We start from the raw sequence: 23388 nt of genomic DNA on the forward strand, positions 1-23388 counted from the left end.
GTTTTTACTTTTTAAATGTTAACATTTTATCAGTTGAAAAATTTTGTCACACAAAGTGTACTAAGAAGTTTATATTGCGCTTGTATTGTATTAAACTATAAACTAAATTACTATAAAAGCGAAAAAAGATGTTAAACTAGTTACCTCTTTTTTAATTCTTTGCTCAGACAAAGATGACTTGTGGCATCTTGAACTTAATTCAGTTGCTCTTTGGATTGCTTCGTGAAGATCCAAACTGTCAAAACCTTTTGTTTCTTTGACAGTTGCTTCAACTGCCAAATTCAAAAGATGATCAGCACACAAAAGAGATGCATCTATAAAATTGCACTTGTTAATTGCCGCCTTCATATTAGCGGCTGAATCATGGACACACACAACGGACGAAACTCCATTATTTCCGGCCAACTCTGTGACATTCCTGAAAAGCAAAGTAAAATTAGTTGTTTGCTTTTTGATGTTTTAAAATATAAACAAATACTTTTGTTGTTATTTTAGATATAAATAAAAGTATTAATTTGTGACATTAACTTTAAACTAAATGGCGGATTTTGCTTATCTAAATAATTCAAACGATTAACTTAATTTACAGAAATTTTAACCTAATAAAAATTAAATACTAAAACATACTTATCCAGACGAAGAGCAATGGCTTCAGCCGTATGTCGTCCGGAAAACGGAGAAACTCCAATCACAAACATCCTTAATCGGAAGCCTTCACTCACATAGTGCAATGTACTGGCTTGGTATGCATCATTGTTTCTACTTTGCCAGAGGTCAGTTGAGATTGCAAATCCAGCGGTCTTTGGCAATTCCTCCTTTAGAATGTCATCCACACAGATTTTCACATTTTTGTACAACAACGGCAACCTAAAGTTAAAATAAAAAATTATTGGTATTTCTCGTTACATATCAATTTGGTTACCAACTAAGATAACCCAAAAAAAAATTGGCGTGGATTGGTCTTAAAAAAGTAGCTTTTTAAAAAATTTAGTTCTCTTGGAACTCCCATTGAATTGACTCCCCACAATAAAATTTTATTTAAAACAATTAAAATTTTTCGTACTTGAACCGGGAGTATGTTGTTGCAGCCTTCACATTCATTTTTGGGTTGCAGTAGTGAACAAAATCTTTAAAAGCTTCATGCTCAACCAAAGAGAATGGCAAATTTAAACGGGCCAAAAACTTGACAATTTCAATGTCTCCTCTGAGCTGCTCGTTGTCTTGTGGCTTGTATTTGACCCAATGCTTTAGATTTTGGACCTTTTCTGCTGATGGTCCGGAAAGTCTTCCTCGTTTAACTCTACTGCTCAACATTAATGGTGTCTTATCATCTCGGACCTGCTCATAAGCCTCGTCTTCATTGTAGGTCTAAAAAAAATATGAAACCCATTAAAATACCTAATATTGAAACATTCATCAGAATTTATCAAAAGTTATTGATATTTATCGTTAAATCTTGTTAAATCTTGGTATTGTAATAGTTATAATAACTAACACATATGAAAATAAAAGTTAATATTTAAATTAAAAAAGTAAAAACGTTTGTAAACTTTATTGCACCTGTTTTAACTCATCAAAAGCAACATGGCGATTTTCCTCCAGGGCTGCAAACTGAACAGGATGCTTCCTTGTCAAATGTGATCTCATGCCAGATGTGTTCCTGTCCGCCAACTTGCAAATTGCAAAACAATACTTGCATTTTGCAGTAACAAGTCGCTCTTCATCTGGTGTAGTACTGACCTCTTCATCAAAGTGATCCCAAATTTCGCTCCTTGACCTTGGCATTCTTCAAAATGTTGTTCAATTACAAATTTAATACTAATTCAAACTAAAATTTTAATATCTTTCCTTATAAAAAAAATTTATTTTAAGAGCCTAATTATGTACATCTAAGTAATTTAAAGAGTATCCCAAAAACCTTTTCCCAGAGAGTTTTTAAAAACGTTTTTATTACAATTAGCTAGTTAATTTCGGTTCAGTAGAACCGTAATTAAAACCGTAACCAAAACCGAAACCGAAGTTTGAGTGAAGCCGAAATCGAAACAATCTGAAACATGAAAGCCAAATCAATATCAAAATAACATGAAATAACTATTTTACTTAACAGTGTCTCATAACTCATTACAAAAACTTATATATTATTCAAATGCATCTATCTATTGATCGATATTGAAGTTTTCTCGCAACACATCGATGAGATGACAACAATATTCTCTTCAAACAAAAACCTATCTTTACAAATTTAGTCCTTGTTTTATACCAGACAATATCCCTCAAAAACGTCATAAAAACCAACAAGATTACGGAATTAATAATTTTGATAGTTGTTACAAACAACTATTAAAATTATTAACATAACGTTCTAACAAATTTCGCAACGGAACAACTTATCTCTATGTATATCTCTATAGAACAATCCAACTGTTTATTTTTTTAAATAAAAACATACCGTTGTGTGACCTAACAAAGTCCTATGCTTTAAGAAAGTCCTAAATTAAAAATTGACAAATTTTGAAGATTTTTGTTATTATTATCAAATATATATATATATATGTATATATATATATATATATATATATATATATATATATATATATATATATATATATATATATATATATATATATATTTGATAATAATAACAAAAATCTTCAAAAACTCCATAACTATGACATTTTTTTATCATTCAAATTTGTTTGAATAAATAAATATTTGAAAAAACAAAATAGATTTGTTTTTGTAATGGTTTATGGGACATAAGGCATTTAAACGATCAGTATGTAACATGATTTGATAAAAAATAGAACATGTGAAAATATTTTAATATTTGATGATCGCTTAAAGAATGATTTGAGAATAGTAACTTGATTCAATTGTCACGTGATTTCAATTAATAATTACTTCAATTTTTGTAATTGATAATTGATTTACCCACAAACGATTAAAACATCAATATAATTAGGAAATCATCATGATCCCACACTAAATAAAAACAAGTTTTCTAAACTTAAAGAAAAAACCTCCCTATAAAAAGTTTTGGTTCATTACAGTAGTAGTTTGAACCGTAATTTTGCCCGAAACAGAATAAGTAAAAGGTTGTCGAAGCAGAAATTTTGAATTCGGTTTCGGCCGAAACCGGTAGCGAAAGTTTCCATTCGCTACAATTAGCGGCAACATTTCAGCTAGAAGCGGACTTTAATAATGAGTTTTAATCGAATAAACCACAATTGTTACGAATATTTAAAGAATAACTTTTTCTTTTTTAAAAAAATAAAAATATTTTGGAGCGCTTACCGTAGTGTGACCTAACAAAGTCCTATGCTTTAAGAAAGTCCTAATTTAAGAAATGACAAGTTTCGTATACATGAAATAAACATTTAAAGAAAAAAATTTAGTTATTTTATCTAACTAGATATCTAGTTTAAACAACAGAGTTATTTTCCGCAAATGATTCTTTTATATATACGAAATTTGTCAATTTTTAATTTAGGACTTTCTTAAAGCATAGGACTTTGTTAGGTCACACCACGGTATGTTTTTATTTAAAAAAATAAACAGTTGGATTGTTCTCCTAACTGCCTGAGCCGTTTTTAACAACTTAATCTAAAAAACGGCGTTAAAAAATAGGCGATTATTATTTTTTATCAATATTTTAATCAATAAATTGAGAAAATATATTGCAAAATATTTTAACTTAACATTTAGTTAAATCTAATACAAAATATTGTAAAATATCTAATATAAAACAACTTAACATTTAGTTATATCTAATACAAAATTTTGTAAAATATTGAAAAGTTTTGAAAACCAAACGATATTTTATCGGAACGTATCGTACATATCGAAACTCAAAAATATCGTTATACAATTTTTATCGACAAATTATGCGATATTTATCGCTAAAAGCGATAATGATATCGTGCATATCGGAACCCAAACGATATTTTATCGGAATCATATCGTAACATATCGGATATACCAATTCATATCGAAACCCATTATCGTAAAAAATATCGGTTAGTTTCGATATTTCGATAACGATACGCAGATGCTTAGTATTTATAGTTGTTTAATTTCAACACCAAATTAAAATTTTAGCTGTGTAATTGCTTTATCTTTTGTGCAGTTGTTCAGTTGCGTCAACTTGTGCTTCGGTTGTCTCGCAATATTCATTATTCGATTAATATATGTTTATATCAAGGGTAAATTTATGTTTGTAATTTACCCTTGATATGAACATATATTAGTTTGTAATTTATCTCCTTTTCCCTCCTCAAATAGCTCCTTCTATCTGATCAAGGACGTATTAATAGATGGACGTTCAACGCATTGTTTAGGTACGTGCGTATCTGCGATTTACGGCACCGATTTTAAAGATAAAATCTGTGACCATTTTTTCACCGCGTGCTCGAGGTAGGATTCGTAAAGATGGATTTTTCTCTTTTTTTTTTTTTAGAATTTTATACTGACTTAGATAATATTTTAAAAATAGAGTGTTGTAAGTTTATTGCAATTTGTTTTTCTTTTGCAATTACTAACTTTTTTAGTGATTTGATTGCTATTGAAAACTTCATTCCTGTTCCGGAAGTGAATTGACATTGAAGGAATGATGGGTTTTTTTTTCTAACTTTAGAATCAATTTTATATATCTATTTTCTATATACCTACCAAATTTCATTAAAAAATAATGACACGCACATATTCTATTTTTGCACGCAGTAAAAGTACCAAGTATTCTTCTGTTGTAGAGGTTGGGGGGTGGTGGGGGTGAGGGGGGATTTACGATAATGAGCATTTTGTATATTTGACTTTTTTATTCATTAAAATATTGTTTTTTTAGAACAATGAAACTTTATTTAAAACATTGGTGATTTTTTTAAAGTATTTAAAACATGATTTACACACAAACACACAAAAAAACCACTCAAGTGTACTAAGGCGGGAAACCAGTTTTTTTCTAAAAAAAAAAGCCGAAAGCTTTAGTTAAATTCGATCGGTTGTTTCGTTAATAACTTATGCATACCGCGGTAAGCTTCGCTACCGAGAACTTTATAATTTATGCAAACCGTATTTATGCAAACCGTCAATAATTTCTTTTGTGTATATAAGCAATTTTTAAAAAACAGTTCTGTTGCGAATGACGCGTAAGATAATTTATATAATAAATTTACCGAAAACTACACCGAGAATATTGAGGAAATATAACCGAGTAAAATACAACCGAGATTCATTTTTATTACATTTATCTTTGGCGCAACCGAACCATAATTTATTTATAAATTTTTATTACTTTTTAGTGAACACGACTGAAAACTGTGCACAAAAAGTACGTGACAAACGTTATCACTTTTGTTTTTGTTCTATAAAAAACAAAGTTTTATTATTGTAAAACAAAAAAAAGATGGTTTTTATTTAATTTTCGAGCTCTATGTTAATTTAAAAGACTTTGTCACGATGTTATTGTATGGGTCAAAGCTCAACGGATATTCTGAGGCAAAATTTAGCCGAAAACGAGCGCTAATCTCTGTGCGCGGACAGGTTTTGTAGTAAATATTGGCTACTTTCTAGCGCCTATCCTATCTCGTAGGTTACTTATAAAATATATATTTTAATTGCATCAAGAAATTCATCAAAAAATCTTTCCAGCGGTACCAAATATTTGGCATTTTGTTTAACTTTTAAACAAAATATCAACTATAGCATAAGTACAGTTTTTGTTGAAAAAATCCTGGTTTCCCGCCTTAGTTCACTTGAGCATATTCTGTTATTAGTTGAATAAAAATATAATCGAGGCAAAGTAATGCGCTAAAAACTAAACAATAAAGTTCTATTATAAAACCACCGTAAGCCGAACGCTAATTTTTTAAGTTAGTTGCAGTTTTCTTGAGCATTGCTTATAATGAATTTTTGTCACTTTAATGGGCATAACTTTTAATAGAATCATTAGTTTTTTATGAAATTTTCACCATCGTAATACTGATTTAAAGCTCTTTACGATGATGTAAAATAATTAAATAGTTGAATAGTTTAAAAATTTTGCACACATACCTACATTGTTTCATAAAGAAAATATGCGTGTTACGGTATTGTTTAGATAACAATAGAGAAACAATAGGTGATAATTGCGAAAACGGGGAGTATTTTTATTTTTTTCAACGTCAGAAAAAGATGGTCCCGACTATCCAATATAAATATTTTTAAAAATATTTTTCTGAGCAGCGATACATAAAATGAGTATGACAGAAAACTTTGCTATTAATCAAGAAGATTATTCTTTTTTGTTTGAAAATATTGATAACAAAATTGAAATAGTTGTGGATGATTTTATTGAGATAGATCTTGAAGAGTTAGCGGACTTGTTATCAGAGGATTTTGAGTTGGAGCTCATAGCACCAGCAATTCCTACAGGGAAGCTGATTGCAGAAGAAGAAACCAAAATGCTGAAAAAAACAGAAGAACGCTTAATAACTAAATTAACCTGTCAGAAATGTCACAATAAATATCTTAGAGAATCGAATTTTAAAAAGCATGAAAAGAAATTACATTATTACTAAAGGTGTGTTTATATTCACATGTTGTGGAACTTAACGTCTTAGCTGGTGCTATTTTATGTTTGTGAACACTCCTAGATTATGAAAAATTTCAATAACTCCTAATTTTGATTTTAGAAATTATTCAAAACTATAAATTGTTGTAATGTGCTATTGAACTTCCATGTTGAAGAATGCAAGTTGTCTTTATTACACTTATTACATATACTGTTGTAAGAAAATGTGTACAGTTAAAAAATGGCTAGTTAAAGGTAATAGATGATTGAGTTTCTTTACTCTTTAACCTGTATTCCATTATACAGAAGTTAGTATGGTAGATAGTACTAAAATCACAACAGACTTCTGACCATATTAATGAACAATCTTTATTTCTAATAGCTTTAAAGTTTTCAACTGTATTGCCTTCTTTCGTTTCAATTATTCCAATATCCTCATTTGATGTGCTTTGGAAATTTTAAAATCAGAAAATTTACTATTACCTTTATAGATGTTTATGCATAAAATGTTGGAGAATATAATATTAGCAGATTGAAGATTTAGTTAATCTGGAAGAGATTTGTTATATTAATGGATAATGGCACTTTACGATTTAAAACAATTATTCTCCACGTGCCATTTGATTGGCCAGAAATATTGATTTTAAGTATTACAAAATAATTTTTGTTACTTTCATTACCATATGATATGATTTGCATAAGTATTCAGGATGAACTTTTTGATAGTCTGAGGTTATATCCAGCTTGTAAAAACTAAGAGTTGATTGTTTAAAGATAACAACAGGTTTTATTTGCTAGTGACTATCCTGTTTTATTATGCAGCCACACTTTCTACATAAATGTTTTAAATAGTCCTCATGAAGACTCATTATTTATCCAGTAATGAGATAATAGATAGGAATATAAGATTACTTCTTTTGATATATCTAGAAAAGGTTAAAAATAAGGCTGTACATCACTTGTAGTGGCTTATACTTTTTAATTTCAATTTTATAACTTAAATGAAGAATAAATTCCAAGCATTTTATCCAGCAATGCAAAGCTGAAATTCCAAGCCCCAAGGCTGACTCATTCTCAGTTTTTTCTTTTAATAAATCAATATTGTTCATTTCGTTGGGTTTAGCATTGCAAACATTGCAGGATTGAGTGAATTTTGTCTCTGTAAGTGCATTAACTACTTTATTATCAAATATTGTTAGATCAACTCTATAGCTGATATTAAAGGTCACCTTTCTTCCTGCAATATCAAAAACTTTGCAAAACGTCTTCAAGGTATTTATTTGATTTTTTAGATCTGATTCTTCTTCTCTGGATAAAATTGGACTCTCTTTTTTATATTGTAGATGAAGAGGTCTACAAAAGTGACAACTTGAAGGATTTGCATTTTTCAAACTTTCGCCATCTTTTACTTTGAGCAATAAAGGCACAAAAACTGTACTAAAAAGATTTTCTTCACTCTTAAGTTCTATACTTGTGATGCTTGTCTCAAAGTATTTCTGTTTATAAATACTTTGGCTTGATACTCCATCAAAACCAATCTTTCCATATAAAACTCCAAATATTTCGTTACCTTGACCACAATTAGGCATATCAATCATTTCAGTTATTCTACTCACAGTGTGATCTAACATGCTTTGAAGAGTACGCTTTGCAGAAAGTTTCAGAAAAATGTATATTCTCAGATGGCATTTCAATTTTTCCACGAAAATATTGTACAAGGTAGGATAAATATGTTCATTGTGTACAAGAGCTGAGTTTCTGATCATTTGATATTGTTTATCGCTGAGATCAGTGTTCATTTTTAATGTAAGAGCTTCCTCTACACTCATAATGATGGGAAAGGTTTTATCCAAAGTTTTATCAACTTTTTCTATCTCTAAAAGATTAGACATTGTTTTTTAAAAAAGAAGCTTTTTTTTTTTCTCCAGCAGCATTTGCACTTTTTGCAGAAGCTAAAAATAGAGCATGATGTTTTTTTTTCTTTTGCTTTGCTCTCCAAGAACATTCCATTGCTTATGGTGCCTTCCAAAACCAAAATGACTATTTTTATTGTTCATAAGGTTTCTTTGAAGCCAACGATTTTCTTTTTGTATAAATGTATCATAATTTCGTCCACATTGTGTTAGTTTTCTATTCACCTTTGAAATAAATGTAACTAAAGCAACCTTTAATTTATTTAAGTTTTCTTTGCGAATTTCTTCAGTATTTTTTATTTCATTAAGTAAATCCTTCCATAATCGTAATTTATCCACTCCTAATTCACGTATATTTGGGATAAGATCTTATCTTTTCATTGTTATTGTTTTTAAGAACCATCAATATAATAAAACTAATAAATCAGAAACATTTTAAATTAGATTATATATTTTTTTACTTTACACTGTTTAAAATTTTATTTTGTAATGGTTTTAACAATTGTCACATTGTTACATCCTGTAATAACACTATATTACTAGGTTAACTTTATATTACAGGAACTACTAAAGTTGTTCAGCTTTTTCAAACATGTTGTACTTAATAATAAATACTTTCAAAAATGGCGGAAAACAAGGTTTTTAAGTGTTTATCAACATTTTTATTTCTTTAATAACTTCCAATACCGCAGGAGACCGCAGTAATCCCTTTATAATTGAATCGCTAACCGCAGAATAGCAACAAGTCCACAAATCCTAATTTTACAGGAAAGACAAAAAACTGTTTCGAGCCTTTATTTTTAAACTTTGGGTTTTCAATTTTTTCCTAGTTATTCAACAGTTAGTAGGGGTTTGAAAGATATATATATAATTTTTTTAATGTATTTTGTTATGAGTGTAGGACACATTTTCAAACATGGACATGATCCCTTTTTGCAGTAAACGAGGTTTAAAAATAAAAAATAAACTACTAAAATCTTAAAAAGTGATTTATTTAGGCTGCACTAATTAAATAATGCTATTTTATTGTTTTATTATCATAATAAAATGCACACTACAACTTAAGAACGTTATTTATTCAGTTGGTTGATCTTCTTGAATGGGCACAGTAGTTACAGGCCATAACGTTATTTCATTCCAAAATCGGAGCTTTTCAACCGGAATATAAACCAAAGTTTTCTTTATATCTACAATTTTTAAGTGGTTGATGGATAATACAGCTGAATAAGCTTTATTAGTTGGTAGTTCAAAGTCTCCTATAGTGTTTCGTAAGCGAAAAATGTCACTTATCAATCCAGCAATATGCATACTGCATTCAATCTCCGCAGGTTCATCAGAAGAAACTGACATCTCACGATATTTTGAGATTGAAAATGTTATTTTGTTAGATTTTAGTACCTTTTTTCCATAAGAGTCATTGCTTAAGCATGTTCTCTTGTAAAACTTGGGCCACCAGGCACCGTAGTCAATAAAATCTTCAAATGACATTTTTTTCACATTAAACTTTCCAGGAATGTTTGAAGAACTGTTAATCAGATTAATTACTTCATCAGTTTCATAATATCTCTCTACTTTTTTTTAGTTTTCTCCTTATAATTCCAAAATCACGGTCATTAGGCATAAAAGAATGTCCCCTAACAGGAAACACCAAATTTATTTTTTCAAATCTCTTAATTTCACAAAGAGCCATCATAAGTCTAACAAGGGTGTGGTTCTTGTTTTGACCAGCACAGTTTTCACCAAAAAGGTGTAAAGTTTTAACTTCATCTGAAATTTTGTTTTTTACATACCACATAAGCATAGAGCATACTTCGTTTGAACCTTTACCTCCTTCGCCTTCATGATAAATAAAAACAGACATTTTTCGGGAAGCAATGTCGTGAATTCCAAAAACATTTACTATGAGTTTCCTGAAATAATAAGTATCTTGTACTGGTATGCACGGTAATGTAACATTAGACATGTAATCTATACATAATCCAACTTGTTTAGCGACTTTTATGCATTTCTCTGTGGTATCTTTTATTTTGTTGTAAAACTTTTTAGCCCTCCTATTGTGGACCATAAGCTCTGCTATTGCATGTCTTTTTTAATTGTCATTAAGAAAAGGACTTTTTATTTTCAACTTAAGTTCCTCACAAGCAATACATGCGTCTTTTGCAGGTTGACCAAAATGTAATGAGTAATTTTCTTTGAAATAATGCCAGAAAAATTTATATGACAGCCTTTTCTCACTGCCAAGTGTAGCTAAAAGGAAATATTTATGTTTGTTTATAAACATCTCATACATAGTTTTTACGTTTAAATTAGCTGGTAAGTATTCTTTATCTCTTCCAGTATAGTGTTCAGTTTCTCTAGGATATTGTTCAATATGAGCTCTCAAACAAGTGATTACAGTGCCAGGAATGGCATTACCAGAAACATTTCTACCTCTTTTATCTATTGGAGTTTTGCTTAGCTGTAACAGATGTGAGAGTCTGTAACACTGTTTGGAAGTACATCCGTATGATTTCATAAATCCATTTTTACATATCTTAGTACGAACCCCATTGTGCATAATATGGTACTTCACTACAACAGATTTAGGTTTTGTAGAAGAAGAACCTGGTCTAGATCTTGGACGGTTAACTGGGGAAACCTCCATTAGTGACTGCAAGTAGACGTCTTGTTGTGTTTTAGTTTCCATATCATGTAGCTTGGTAAATATTGCCACCATGTCATTCGCCATGTAACTCTTCAAACAGTTTTTCTTGCAACTGAAATAAAAATGAAAAGGTTAGGTCTATCTACGTTTTAATATCTATGTTTGAAAACACATAAGCTAGGTTTCTACCAAAAACCCTAGGCATTTCCTAATTAATCAGAAAATTAGACTACTACTAGTAGTACTAGTTGTTGCATGGCTTTATTTATGTAGTTTTAATGTAACCTAGCTTTGTTCAAATATCATAAATGCAAAATGTTATGACACATAATCAAACACAGCGGCCAGAAACCTACAAATGTTGTGCATTTCCTTCAGCCAATTTATCTTATGCAAAAGACACGAAAGATAACAGTATTTAAAAAACTTTCTAGATGAATATTACTGAAATATTATAACAATTAATACAAATAAATCGATAACAGTTTACCTGCAAACATTAGATGCTGGTTTCTTGGCAGGTATTGTTTTTCCAACCATGTTTATATGTTCTTTTCCTGCCACTTTAGCCTTCTTAATTACATTCCTTTTATATCTTTCGGAATTAACAACTCCTTTCTTTCTTCTCTTTAAAGAATTGTCATCTTCATCTGAATAACTCATTATTAACAAAGAAATTTGTAAGTCACAAGCAAAATGTTATTATTTTATGTTACTAATGTTTAAGCATCTGCGTATCGTTATCGAAATATCGAAACTAACCGATATTTTTTACGATAATGGGTTTCGATATGAATTGGTATATCCGATATGTTACGATATGATTCCGATAAAATATCGTTTGGGTTCCGATATGCACGATATCATTATCGCTTTTAGCGATAAATATCGCATAATTTGTCGATAAAAATTGTATAACGATATTTTTGAGTTTCGATATGTACGATACGTTCCGATAAAATATCGTTTGGTTTTCAAAACTTTTCAATATTTTACAAAATTTTGTATTAGATATAACTAAATGTTAAGTTGTTTTATATTAGATATTTTACAATATTTTGTATTAGATTTAACTAAATGTTAAGTTAAAATATTTTGCAATATATTTTCTCAATTTATTGATTAAAATATTGATAAAAAATAATAATCGCCTATTTTTTAACGCCGTTTTTTAGATTAAGTTGTTAAAAACGGCTCAGGCAGTTAGGAGAACAATCCAACTGTTTATTTTTTTAAATAAAAACATACCGTGGTGTGACCTAACAAAGTCCTATGCTTTAAGAAAGTCCTAAATTAAAAATTGACAAATTTCGTATATATAAAAGAATCATTTGCGGAAAATAACTCTGTTGTTTAAACTAGATATCTAGTTAGATAAAATAACTAAATTTTTTTCTTTAAATGTTTATTTCATGTATACGAAACTTGTCATTTCTTAAATTAGGACTTTCTTAAAGCATAGGACTTTGTTAGGTCACACTACGGTAAGCGCTCCAAAATATTTTTATTTTTTTAAAAAAGAAAAAGTTATTCTTTAAATATTCGTAACAATTGTGGTTTATTCGATTAAAACTCATTATTAAAGTCCGCTTCTAGCTGAAATGTTGCCGCTAATTGTAGCGAATGGAAACTTTCGCTACCGGTTTCGGCCGAAACCGAATTCAAAATTTCTGCTTCGACAACCTTTTACTTATTCTGTTTCGGGCAAAATTACGGTTCAAACTACTACTGTAATGAACCAAAACTTTTTATAGGGAGGTTTTTTCTTTAAGTTTAGAAAACTTGTTTTTATTTAGTGTGGGATCATGATGATTTCCTAATTATATTGATGTTTTAATCGTTTGTGGGTAAATCAATTATCAATTACAAAAATTGAAGTAATTATTAATTGAAATCACGTGACAATTGAATCAAGTTACTATTCTCAAATCATTCTTTAAGCGATCATCAAATATTAAAATATTTTCACATGTTCTATTTTTTATCAAATCATGTTACATACTGATCGTTTAAATGCCTTATGTCCCATAAACCATTACAAAAACAAATCTATTTTGTTTTTTCAAATATTTATTTATTCAAACAAATTTGAATGATAAAAAAATGTCATAGTTATGGAGTTTTTGAAGATTTTTGTTATTATTATCAAATATATATATATATATATATATATATATATATATATATATATATATATATATATATATATATATATATATATATACATATATATATATATATTTGATAATAATAACAAAAATCTTCAAAATTTGTCAATTTTTAATTTAGGACTTTCTTAAAGCATAGGACTTTGTTAGGTCACACAACGGTATGTTTTTATTTAAAAAAATAAACAGTTGGATTGTTCTATAGAGATATACATAGAGATAAGTTGTTCCGTTGCGAAATTTGTTAGAACGTTATGTTAATAATTTTAATAGTTGTTTGTAACAACTATCAAAATTATTAATTCCGTAATCTTGTTGGTTTTTATGACGTTTTTGAGGGATATTGTCTGGTATAAAACAAGGACTAAATTTGTAAAGATAGGTTTTTGTTTGAAGAGAATATTGTTGTCATCTCATCGATGTGTTGCGAGAAAACTTCAATATCGATCAATAGATAGATGCATTTGAATAATATATAAGTTTTTGTAATGAGTTATGAGACACTGTTAAGTAAAATAGTTATTTCATGTTATTTTGATATTGATTTGGCTTTCATGTTTCAGATTGTTTCGATTTCGGCTTCACTCAAACTTCGGTTTCGGTTTTGGTTACGGTTTTAATTACGGTTCTACTGAACCGAAATTAACTAGCTAATTGTAATAAAAACGTTTTTAAAAACTCTCTGGGAAAAGGTTTTTGGGATACTCTTTAAATTACTTAGATGTACATAATTAGGCTCTTAAAATAAATTTTTTTTATAAGGAAAGATATTAAAATTTTAGTTTGAATTAGTATTAAATTTGTAATTGAACAACATTTTGAAGAATGCCAAGGTCAAGGAGCGAAATTTGGGATCACTTTGATGAAGAGGTCAGTACTACACCAGATGAAGAGCGACTTGTTACTGCAAAATGCAAGTATTGTTTTGCAATTTGCAAGTTGGCGGACAGGAACACATCTGGCATGAGATCACATTTGACAAGGAAGCATCCTGTTCAGTTTGCAGCCCTGGAGGAAAATCGCCATGTTGCTTTTGATGAGTTAAAACAGGTGCAATAAAGTTTACAAACGTTTTTACTTTTTTAATTTAAATATTAACTTTTATTTTCATATGTGTTAGTTATTATAACTATTACAATACCAAGATTTAACAAGATTTAACGATAAATATCAATAACTTTTGATAAATTCTGATGAATGTTTCAATATTAGGTATTTTAATGGGTTTCATATTTTTTTTAGACCTACAATGAAGACGAGGCTTATGAGCAGGTCCGAGATGATAAGACACCATTAATGTTGAGCAGTAGAGTTAAACGAGGAAGACTTTCCGGACCATCAGCAGAAAAGGTCCAAAATCTAAAGCATTGGGTCAAATACAAGCCACAAGACAACGAGCAGCTCAGAGGAGACATTGAAATTGTCAAGTTTTTGGCCCGTTTAAATTTGCCATTCTCTTTGGTTGAGCATGAAGCTTTTAAAGATTTTGTTCACTACTGCAACCCAAAAATGAATGTGAAGGCTGCAACAACATACTCCCGGTTCAAGTACGAAAAATTTTAATTGTTTTAAATAAAATTTTATTGTGGGGAGTCAATTCAATGGGAGTTCCAAGAGAACTAAATTTTTTAAAAAGCTACTTTTTTAAGACCAATCCACGCCAATTTTTTTTTGGGTTATCTTAGTTGGTAACCAAATTGATATGTAACGAGAAATACCAATAATTTTTTATTTTAACTTTAGGTTGCCGTTGTTGTACAAAAATGTGAAAATCTGTGTGGATGACATTCTAAAGGAGGAATTGCCAAAGACCGCTGGATTTGCAATCTCAACTGACCTCTGGCAAAGTAGAAACAATGATGCATACCAAGCCAGTACATTGCACTATGTGAGTGAAGGCTTCCGATTAAGGATGTTTGTGATTGGAGTTTCTCCGTTTTCCGGACGACATACGGCTGAAGCCATTGCTCTTCGTCTGGATAAGTATGTTTTAGTATTTAATTTTTATTAGGTTAAAATTTCTGTAAATTAAGTTAATCGTTTGAATTATTTAGATAAGCAAAATCCGCCATTTAGTTTAAAGTTAATGTCACAAATTAATACTTTTATTTATATCTAAAATAACAACAAAAGTATTTGTTTATATTTTAAAACATCAAAAAGCAAACAACTAATTTTACTTTGCTTTTCAGGAATGTCACAGAGTTGGCCGGAAATAATGGAGTTTCGTCCGTTGTGTGTGTCCATGATTCAGCCGCTAATATGAAGGCGGCAATTAACAAGTGCAATTTTATAGATGCATCTCTTTTGTGTGCTGATCATCTTTTGAATTTGGCAGTTGAAGCAACTGTCAAAGAAACAAAAGGTTTTGACAGTTTGGATCTTCACGAAGCAATCCAAAGAGCAACTGAATTAAGTTCAAGATGCCACAAGTCATCTTTGTCTGAGCAAAGAATTAAAAAAGAGGTAACTAGTTTAACATCTTTTTTCGCTTTTATAGTAATTTAGTTTATAGTTTAATACAATACAAGCGCAATATAAACTTCTTAGTACACTTTGTGTGACAAAATTTTTCAACTGATAAAATGTTAACATTTAAAAAGTAAAAACATAACATAGTTAATATCAGTTTTTTATTATAGTAAATAGTACTAATCAACTTTTATGTTATGTTTCTTATAATTCTATTTTAATTTTTAGCTAAAGCTGTTGCTTGATGACAGTGATGTTGTTAGCAAGGATAAGTTGAAATTTGTGAAAATCATCACTCCTGTGAAAACACGCTGGAATTCAACTTTTATGATGTTGGAAAGCATTGTAAAAATGCGTCGTATCCTCAGCTCCATTAGAGACAATCCTGGAAAAGATGACACCAAACTAGCTCCAGTCATTCCTTCAGAAGATGAATTCAATCTTTATGACGAAATTTTGCCTATTCTGAGGAGAGTTGCTGAGATTTCAGAATGTTTCTCTGCAGACAAAGAAGTAAGCATTCACCTCGTTATCTCAAACATTTTTACACACTGAGGCACAAATGCCTGGATTTCATCAAGGCTGGTGCGGGATCACCAACAGCACAAATGTTTCACCAAAAGCTGGTGGAAAACTTGGATGTTCGTTTTCCGGACATTGGTTGTCAAAACCTTTTTTACTCCGTTGCCAACTTGCTTAATCCCTTGTACAAGGGAAGAGCTCTGAAAAAACTGGGTGAATTTGATGAAGCCTATGAGGCACTGATTACTCAATCCAATGCTTATCAGGAATGGATTGCTGCAACAACATTATTTAATGAACGGTTACATGATGAAGTCCAAGGTCATGTTTTTGAAGATGATCCTTTCTATAATGTTGGAATGGAAGAAGCTCCTGTACTTATGACTTCCTATTCTGGTCCGGCTCCACCTCCAAAGTCGGACATTGTCACTGAATGGGAAATATTTCAAAAACTTCCAGGGGTTGTTGGTGTGGACGTGCTGGAATTTTGGAGAGCAAATAAATACAAATTTCCTCTCCTTGCTCAAGCTGCTAAAAAATGGCTATGTGTACCTGCTTCCTCAGCATCTTCAGAAAGAGCTTTTAGTGCCGGTGGTGGAATTGTCTCTTATAAAAGAACAAAATTGCAGCCTGAACAAGTTGAAAAATTGTTGTACATTCAGCAAAACTACCCTAAGGTCCAGATCAAAAGATGGCTTCTAACCAGTCGGGATGAAAAAGAGGAATTGTTTGAAGAGGCTTCTACCAATAATTCTCAGAATTCAGCTGCTTCAAGTCAGGGACTTCCTACTTCAACTCTTACATCAGCAGTTGAAATGGATGACTAACTTAAATTGGTTGATTGCCTTAGTGGCGTCATTGGTTTATTTTACTGCTTAAAGTTTATAAAATTTGCCATATAGTGATTTAGTGATTTCAATAAACCTTGACTTTGAGATTAAATTTTAATCTTTTTCTTATATTAAGTCACAGGCACAAACCTTAACGTGTTAAACATGTCACGTCAACAATTTATCAAGTAAAAAATTATTTTTTGTTTTTAGCTGTTTTTTGCTTCAACTTAAGTCTTGAATAAATTAAAAAATCAAAATTACAAATAAAGTTTTGTTTATTTCTTTTTTTTACATTAAATAGTGCACTTGTCAGCAATTTTATGACAGTATTTAGGTTTTTAAAAAAATTATTTTTTTAGTCGGAAAAAATAATATCGAAATGAATCGATAAGTATCGTTATCGTTTGAGTTGCGATATGAGTTACGATATTTAGGTAATTGACCGATAAATATCGTAATGAATCGATAAATATCGAAACTTTATCGTGCAAACTTTTTGGGTACGATATTATCGTAATATAAAAAAACTTACGATATGCACATTCCGATACCTTATCGTATCGTATCATAATACGATATGTTTCGATACGCAGACCCTTAATAAATACAATCAGAGTTGTTATCTGTTCAATATGTCCAAGACAAATTTTCTGCCGACATAAAATATGTCCGAAATATTTTTCTGCCTACCAACTTTGACATAATTTTATGTCTAAAACATTTTCTGCCGACATAAAATATGTCCGAAATATTTTTCTGCCTACCAACTATGACATAATTTTATGTCTAAAACATTTTCTGCCGACATAAAATATTTCCGAAATATTTTTCTGCGAACTTACTTTGACATAATTTTATGTCTGAGACATTTTCTGTCGACATAAATTATGTCAGAAACAATTTTCTGTCCACATATTTTGACGTAACTTTATATCTGAGACATTTTCTGTCGACATAAATAATGTCAGAAACATTTTTCTGTCCACATATTTTGATATAACTTTATATCTGAGACATTTTCTGCCGACATAAATTATGTCAGAAATATTTTCTATCCACATATTTTGACATAATTTCATGTCTGAGACATTTGCTGTTTCTTATTTTAGAAGAAAAAATCGTACAACTTTATTGCTCATTTCAGATTAATTTAACGAGTAAAACAAAAGTTTCGATTTCCCCTTATTAGAATGTAAAAACCTAGTCTCAAACTTAGTTTTTATTACTGAATGTGGTTTTTATTATATGGCGTCCTGTGCCACATTAGAAATTATGTTAAGTAGAAAGAAAAGTAGAACTTGTAAAGGATCGAACCATTTACAGCATAAATTCTGGCCAAAATTTATCTTTTAATTTAACCGAACCGTCAGAATCGTTTTTTGAAGAGTAGTGATCTTAACCGAAAATTTATTCCAAATAAAACAAATATCAATGATAATGTTTGGTTGTTAAAATTTTTTTTTCTCTTACACGTTTTTTAAAGAGAAAATATCCCTTTTCAGATTGTAAATGATACAACTCAAACAAATTAACTGGCAATTAAATGCCTTAGAATCAAATATTTATGTGTCTGCTCTCCTCAATCAAACCACATGGCATTATAGGTTGCTAATATTTGGAAAATTGGCATTTTTTTTTTATCCAATGGTACTTTATGGCCATTTACCTTTATTTTGGCATTTTGACACAGAAAAATTTAAGTTCTTGAAAAAGTATTTATTTTGGAAAAAAAGTTGAAATTAATTTTTGCCCCTCAAGAATTTTTAAGGATAATTAAAAACAACTTTTGACTTCCGATCCGAAGATTAACTAGTTGATTTCATTGATGAAATTTGTTCAAAATAAAGTGACAGAATCGTTTTGAAACAGCCGCGATATGAAAAAGGGCATTATTATGGCATTTTACATTCACGCTTCTGGCATTTCACATGTAAAAAATGTTGGCAACACTGAATTTAATTGTCAATTAAAACGACTAAAATATGACGACTTGGAATGCTCGCTTCTACGTTTGAGACATTAAAACGATTTTCCTAGCCGCATTAAAAAACGATTATTAATCTAATTATTCATTTTTCGCGGTTTAAACGATTGTCCTGTGGTATAAATAGATCTTGGAATAACTATTTTCTTGTCACTGTTTTTGTTTTCCTTAAGATTTAAAGACAAATATGGAGAATAATTTATTGCACAAACAAGTGAAAAGTCAATTTGAAATTAGTAAAGAAGGAGGAAAGTGTAAAATGTGCAAAAAATTTTACAAAGGTAAGTTAAGTAACCTCAAAGATCACCTTCTTCGAAAACACAAAGAAAAAGCTGGCGAAATTGACTTAGTTGAAACTACTTCGGCTACAAGGAATCGAAATAACGATGAGATTCAATTAATTAAACGAATCAAGCTGGATGTTGATGTAAATCAATTAATTAGAGAAATGATTAAGTTAATGATGAACCGTAACTTGTCTTTCGCGTCAGCTGATGAAATCGGACAATTGTCTTTAGTGAAAAATGCACTCAAAGAATTCAAAATTGTTATAAATCGTCACAGCATGAAACGCTACATTCAACTTGCGTGTGAAAATATTTTTTCGCTCATAAGAAAAGAAACTGAAAATGTTCTTGCCTCGTTGATGTTTGATAGTGCGTCGCGATATGGAAGAAACGTGTTTGGAGTTAGCTGTAGATATGTGAAGGACGGGCAAATAGCTGACAGAACCTTAGGCATACTTACTCAAGAAATTCGACAGTTTGGCGAAATTTTAGCTGCTCAGTTAGAAAATGTAATTGGAAAAATTGGAAAATGTGCTAATGATATCTACGCAACTTGCACAGATCAAGGAAAGAACATGACGAAGGCTTCAAAAATTCTTCAAAATGCACAAGTTCAAATGAAAGTGATCCTTGAAATTTATGGTGACGAATTTATAGATTTCGAAGACGAGGAAATTGATATTGGCGCTTTAGAGAATGAAGAAGGGAATTATAGTGAAGCCCAAACTGTTTGTGTTGAAAAATCAGTTGGATCGTTCTGTTCAGCCATGTTTTGTGGCGCACATGTGTGTCAGCTAGCTGCTAAGGACGTAACATCAATGTTTGAAGATGCATTAAATAACATCAGAAAAGTTGCTATCGAATCCAAGAAAGTAGCATATATTCAAACATTTAAAAATCTAAAAAAACCTCGTGTAGACATTGAACCACGCTGGGATTCCACGTTTTTGATGATAGAAGATTTCCATACCAACGCAGAAGCATATCAAAGGCTAAGACACGACCAATTAAAATTAAATGATGCTTCATGGAGTTAAATAGATGAATATTTCGATGCATTTTTACCAATACATTCGGCTATGATGGATTTTCAATCCGCAAAATTATCAATTAGTGAATTCTACGTTCGATGGATTCAAATGAAAATAGGAATTGAGGACGTTCCAGCAGGTGATTTGGGATTAAAAATGCTACTGACCAACGCAATCAATACACGAGAACAAGTTTTTTTTAAATGTGAAGCATTTATTGCTGCTTTAGTTCTGGATCCTAGATTTTGCTTTACATCGGGTCATCAACTGTTTAATACAGAAATGTTGAATAGAGGAATTATACAGCTAATCAAAATTCATCAAAAACTTTGTACTCAACGAGAACATTCAAGTTTTTCATCAACAGAAGAATCCATACAATTAAATGCGTCATATTCCTCAAATACTTCTGAAGAGATGATTCCTATGAACTCAGAAGAAATTTATGCTGAAAAAGTACGCCGTTTCATTGAATATACTGGAGGAGGAACCAGACAAGATGTTGCTAATGCAGCTTTAGAGTCAGATCAAGATATTCGTCAATTAATTTTAAAATGGACTCTTAATGAACCGCGAGTGTCATTAGACGTTGAATTCAACATTCTTGCGTACTGGAAGAAAAACCAGAAAACAAAATGGAATCGGCTTTATGAAATCTCGCAAGTAGTTTACGGTGCAGCGTTCTCCAGCGTAAAAGTTGAACGTGATTTCTCTGGATTCGCTTTGGTTTATAGCCATCTACGTACTCGCATTTCAAATGATTTCTTAGACTCCATCATGGTGGTAAAAAATAATCTAGATTTGATTGATAAAATAAAATTTGTTTAAAAAACTAAACGTTTCACATTTTCTATTAGTCAATTTTTTTATGGCGCCCCAGTGCAAGAATCGAGTTCTGAAAACCTTTTTAGAGTCGAAACAAAAAAAAAAAATTTTTATAACGTAATAAAGTTCTTTTAGATTTTGTGTTAGCAAAGTACTTGACAAAATTCTAGCACAAAAAGTCAAAGTTAATTTTGAGAATAGATTAAACGGCCGTGATATAAAAATCTACAACTGAATTGCATTTGGGTCAAAAGACTCCAGCATCAAGAGTTTTTTTAATGCGGCTAGGAAATTCGTTTTAATGTCTCAAACGTGGAAGCGAGCATTCCAAGTCGTCATATTTTAGTCGTTTTAATTGACAATTAAATTCAGTGTTGCCAACATTTTTTACATGTGAAATTCCAAAATCGTGAATGTAAAATGCCATAATAATGCCCTTTTTCATATCGCGGCTGTTTCAAAACGATTCTGTCACTTTATTTTGAACAAATTTCATCAATGAAATCAACTAGTTAATCTTCGGATCGGAAGTCAAAAGTTGTTTTTAATTATCCTTAAAAATTCTTGAGGAGCAAAAATTGATTTCATCTTTTTTTCCAAAACAAATACTTTTTCAAGAACTTAAATTTTTCTGTGTCAAAATGCCAAAATAAAGGTAAATGGCCATAAAGTACCATTGGATAAAAAAAAAATGCCAATTTTCCAAATATTAGCAACCTATAATGCCATGTGGTTTGATTGAGGAGAGCAGACAAATATTTGATTCTAAGGCATTTAATTGCCATTTTAATGGCTTGCGTTGTATCATTTACAATCTGAAAAGGGATGTTTTCTCTTTAGAAAAAGTGTAAGAGAAAAAAAAAAATTTTAACAACCAAACATTATCATTGATATTTGTTTTATTTGAAGTAAATTTTCGGTTAAGATCACAACTCTTCAAAAAACGATTCTGACGGTTCGATTAAATTAAAAGATAAACGTTGGCCAGATATTTTCTTACGGCTAAAATTGTATTCTAACCGCTGCTTTAAATTGTCGTTCGTCCTGTGGTTAATCTATTTTAACCTGAAACGCCGCGCTGGTGAAAAACTATATTTTTAATAAGGTTTGCTTCGACCATAAATTATTCGACCTATCATGGAACGGATATAAATATTCTGACAAAGAATTATTTTCTATTTTTATTATGTTGCAGACGATTAGATCGTAGAATTTATGCTGTAAATGGTTCGACCCTTTAAAAGTTCTACTTTCCTTTCTACTTAACATAATTTCTAGTGCGGCACAGGACGCCATATAATAAAAACCACATTCAATAATAAAAACTAAGTTTGAGACTAAGTTTTTACATTCTAACAAGGGGAAATCGAAACTTTTGTTTTACTCGTCAAATTAATCTAAAATGAGCAATAAAGTTGTACGATTTTTTCTTCTAAAATAAGAAACAGCAAATGTCTCAGACATAAAATTATGTTAAAATATGTGGATAGAAAATATTTCTGACATAATTTGTCGGGCGGAAAAGGTCTCAGGCCTAAAATTATGTCAAAGTAAGTGGACAGAAAAATGTTTCTGACATAATTTATGTCGGCAGAAAATGTCTCTGACATAAAATTATGTCAAAGTAAGTGGACAGAAAAATGTCTCTGACATATTTTATGTCGGCAGAAAATGTTTTAGACATAAAATTATGTCATAGTTGGTAGGCAGAAAAATATTTTGGACATATTTTATGTCGGCAGAAAATGTTTTAGACATAAAATTATGTCAAAATAAGTGGACAGAAAAATGTTTCTGACATATTTTATGTCGGCAGAAAATGTCTCAGACATAAAATTATGTCAAAGTAAGTGGACAGAAAAATGTCTCTGACATATTTTATGTCGGCAGAAAATGTTTTAGACATAAAATTATGTCATAGTTGGTAGGCAGAAAAATATTTTGGACATATTTTATGTCGGCAGAAAATGTTTTAGACATAAAATTATGTCAAAATAAGAGGACAGAAAAATAATTCTGACATATTTTATGTCTATGTAAAATATGTCTAAAAATATGTCGACAGATCTGCCAGACATATTATGCCGTAACAACTCTGAATACAATGTTTACATAGGCACTTCAGTCACGTGACAAATTCCGTAGACAAAATTTGCGAAGTT

At 30.4% G+C, this 23388-nt stretch overlaps 1 protein-coding gene across 1 annotated transcript; it reads right to left on the reverse strand.

Moving 5' to 3' along the window:
* Positions 1 to 9436: 9436 nt before the first annotated feature.
* On the reverse strand, positions 9437 to 11977 carry LOC145193476 (uncharacterized). Its single transcript, XM_080070939.2, has 2 exons — positions 11595 to 11977; positions 9437 to 11216 (listed from the first exon to the last, which is right to left on the reverse strand). Exons 1-2 carry the CDS (start codon positions 11765 to 11767, stop codon positions 10550 to 10552), a joined length of 840 nt encoding a protein of 279 aa, XP_079927065.2. The 5' UTR covers positions 11768 to 11977; the 3' UTR covers positions 9437 to 10549.
* Between the last annotated feature and the right edge of the window lie 11411 nt (positions 11978 to 23388).

The sequence above is a fragment of the Hydra viridissima genome, unplaced genomic scaffold (assembly GCF_058129835.1).
Source record: "Hydra viridissima isolate aposymbiotic clone 2 unplaced genomic scaffold, HvirCarnegie_v1 scaffold_8, whole genome shotgun sequence".
Lineage (NCBI taxonomy): Eukaryota > Metazoa > Cnidaria > Hydrozoa > Anthoathecata > Hydridae > Hydra > Hydra viridissima.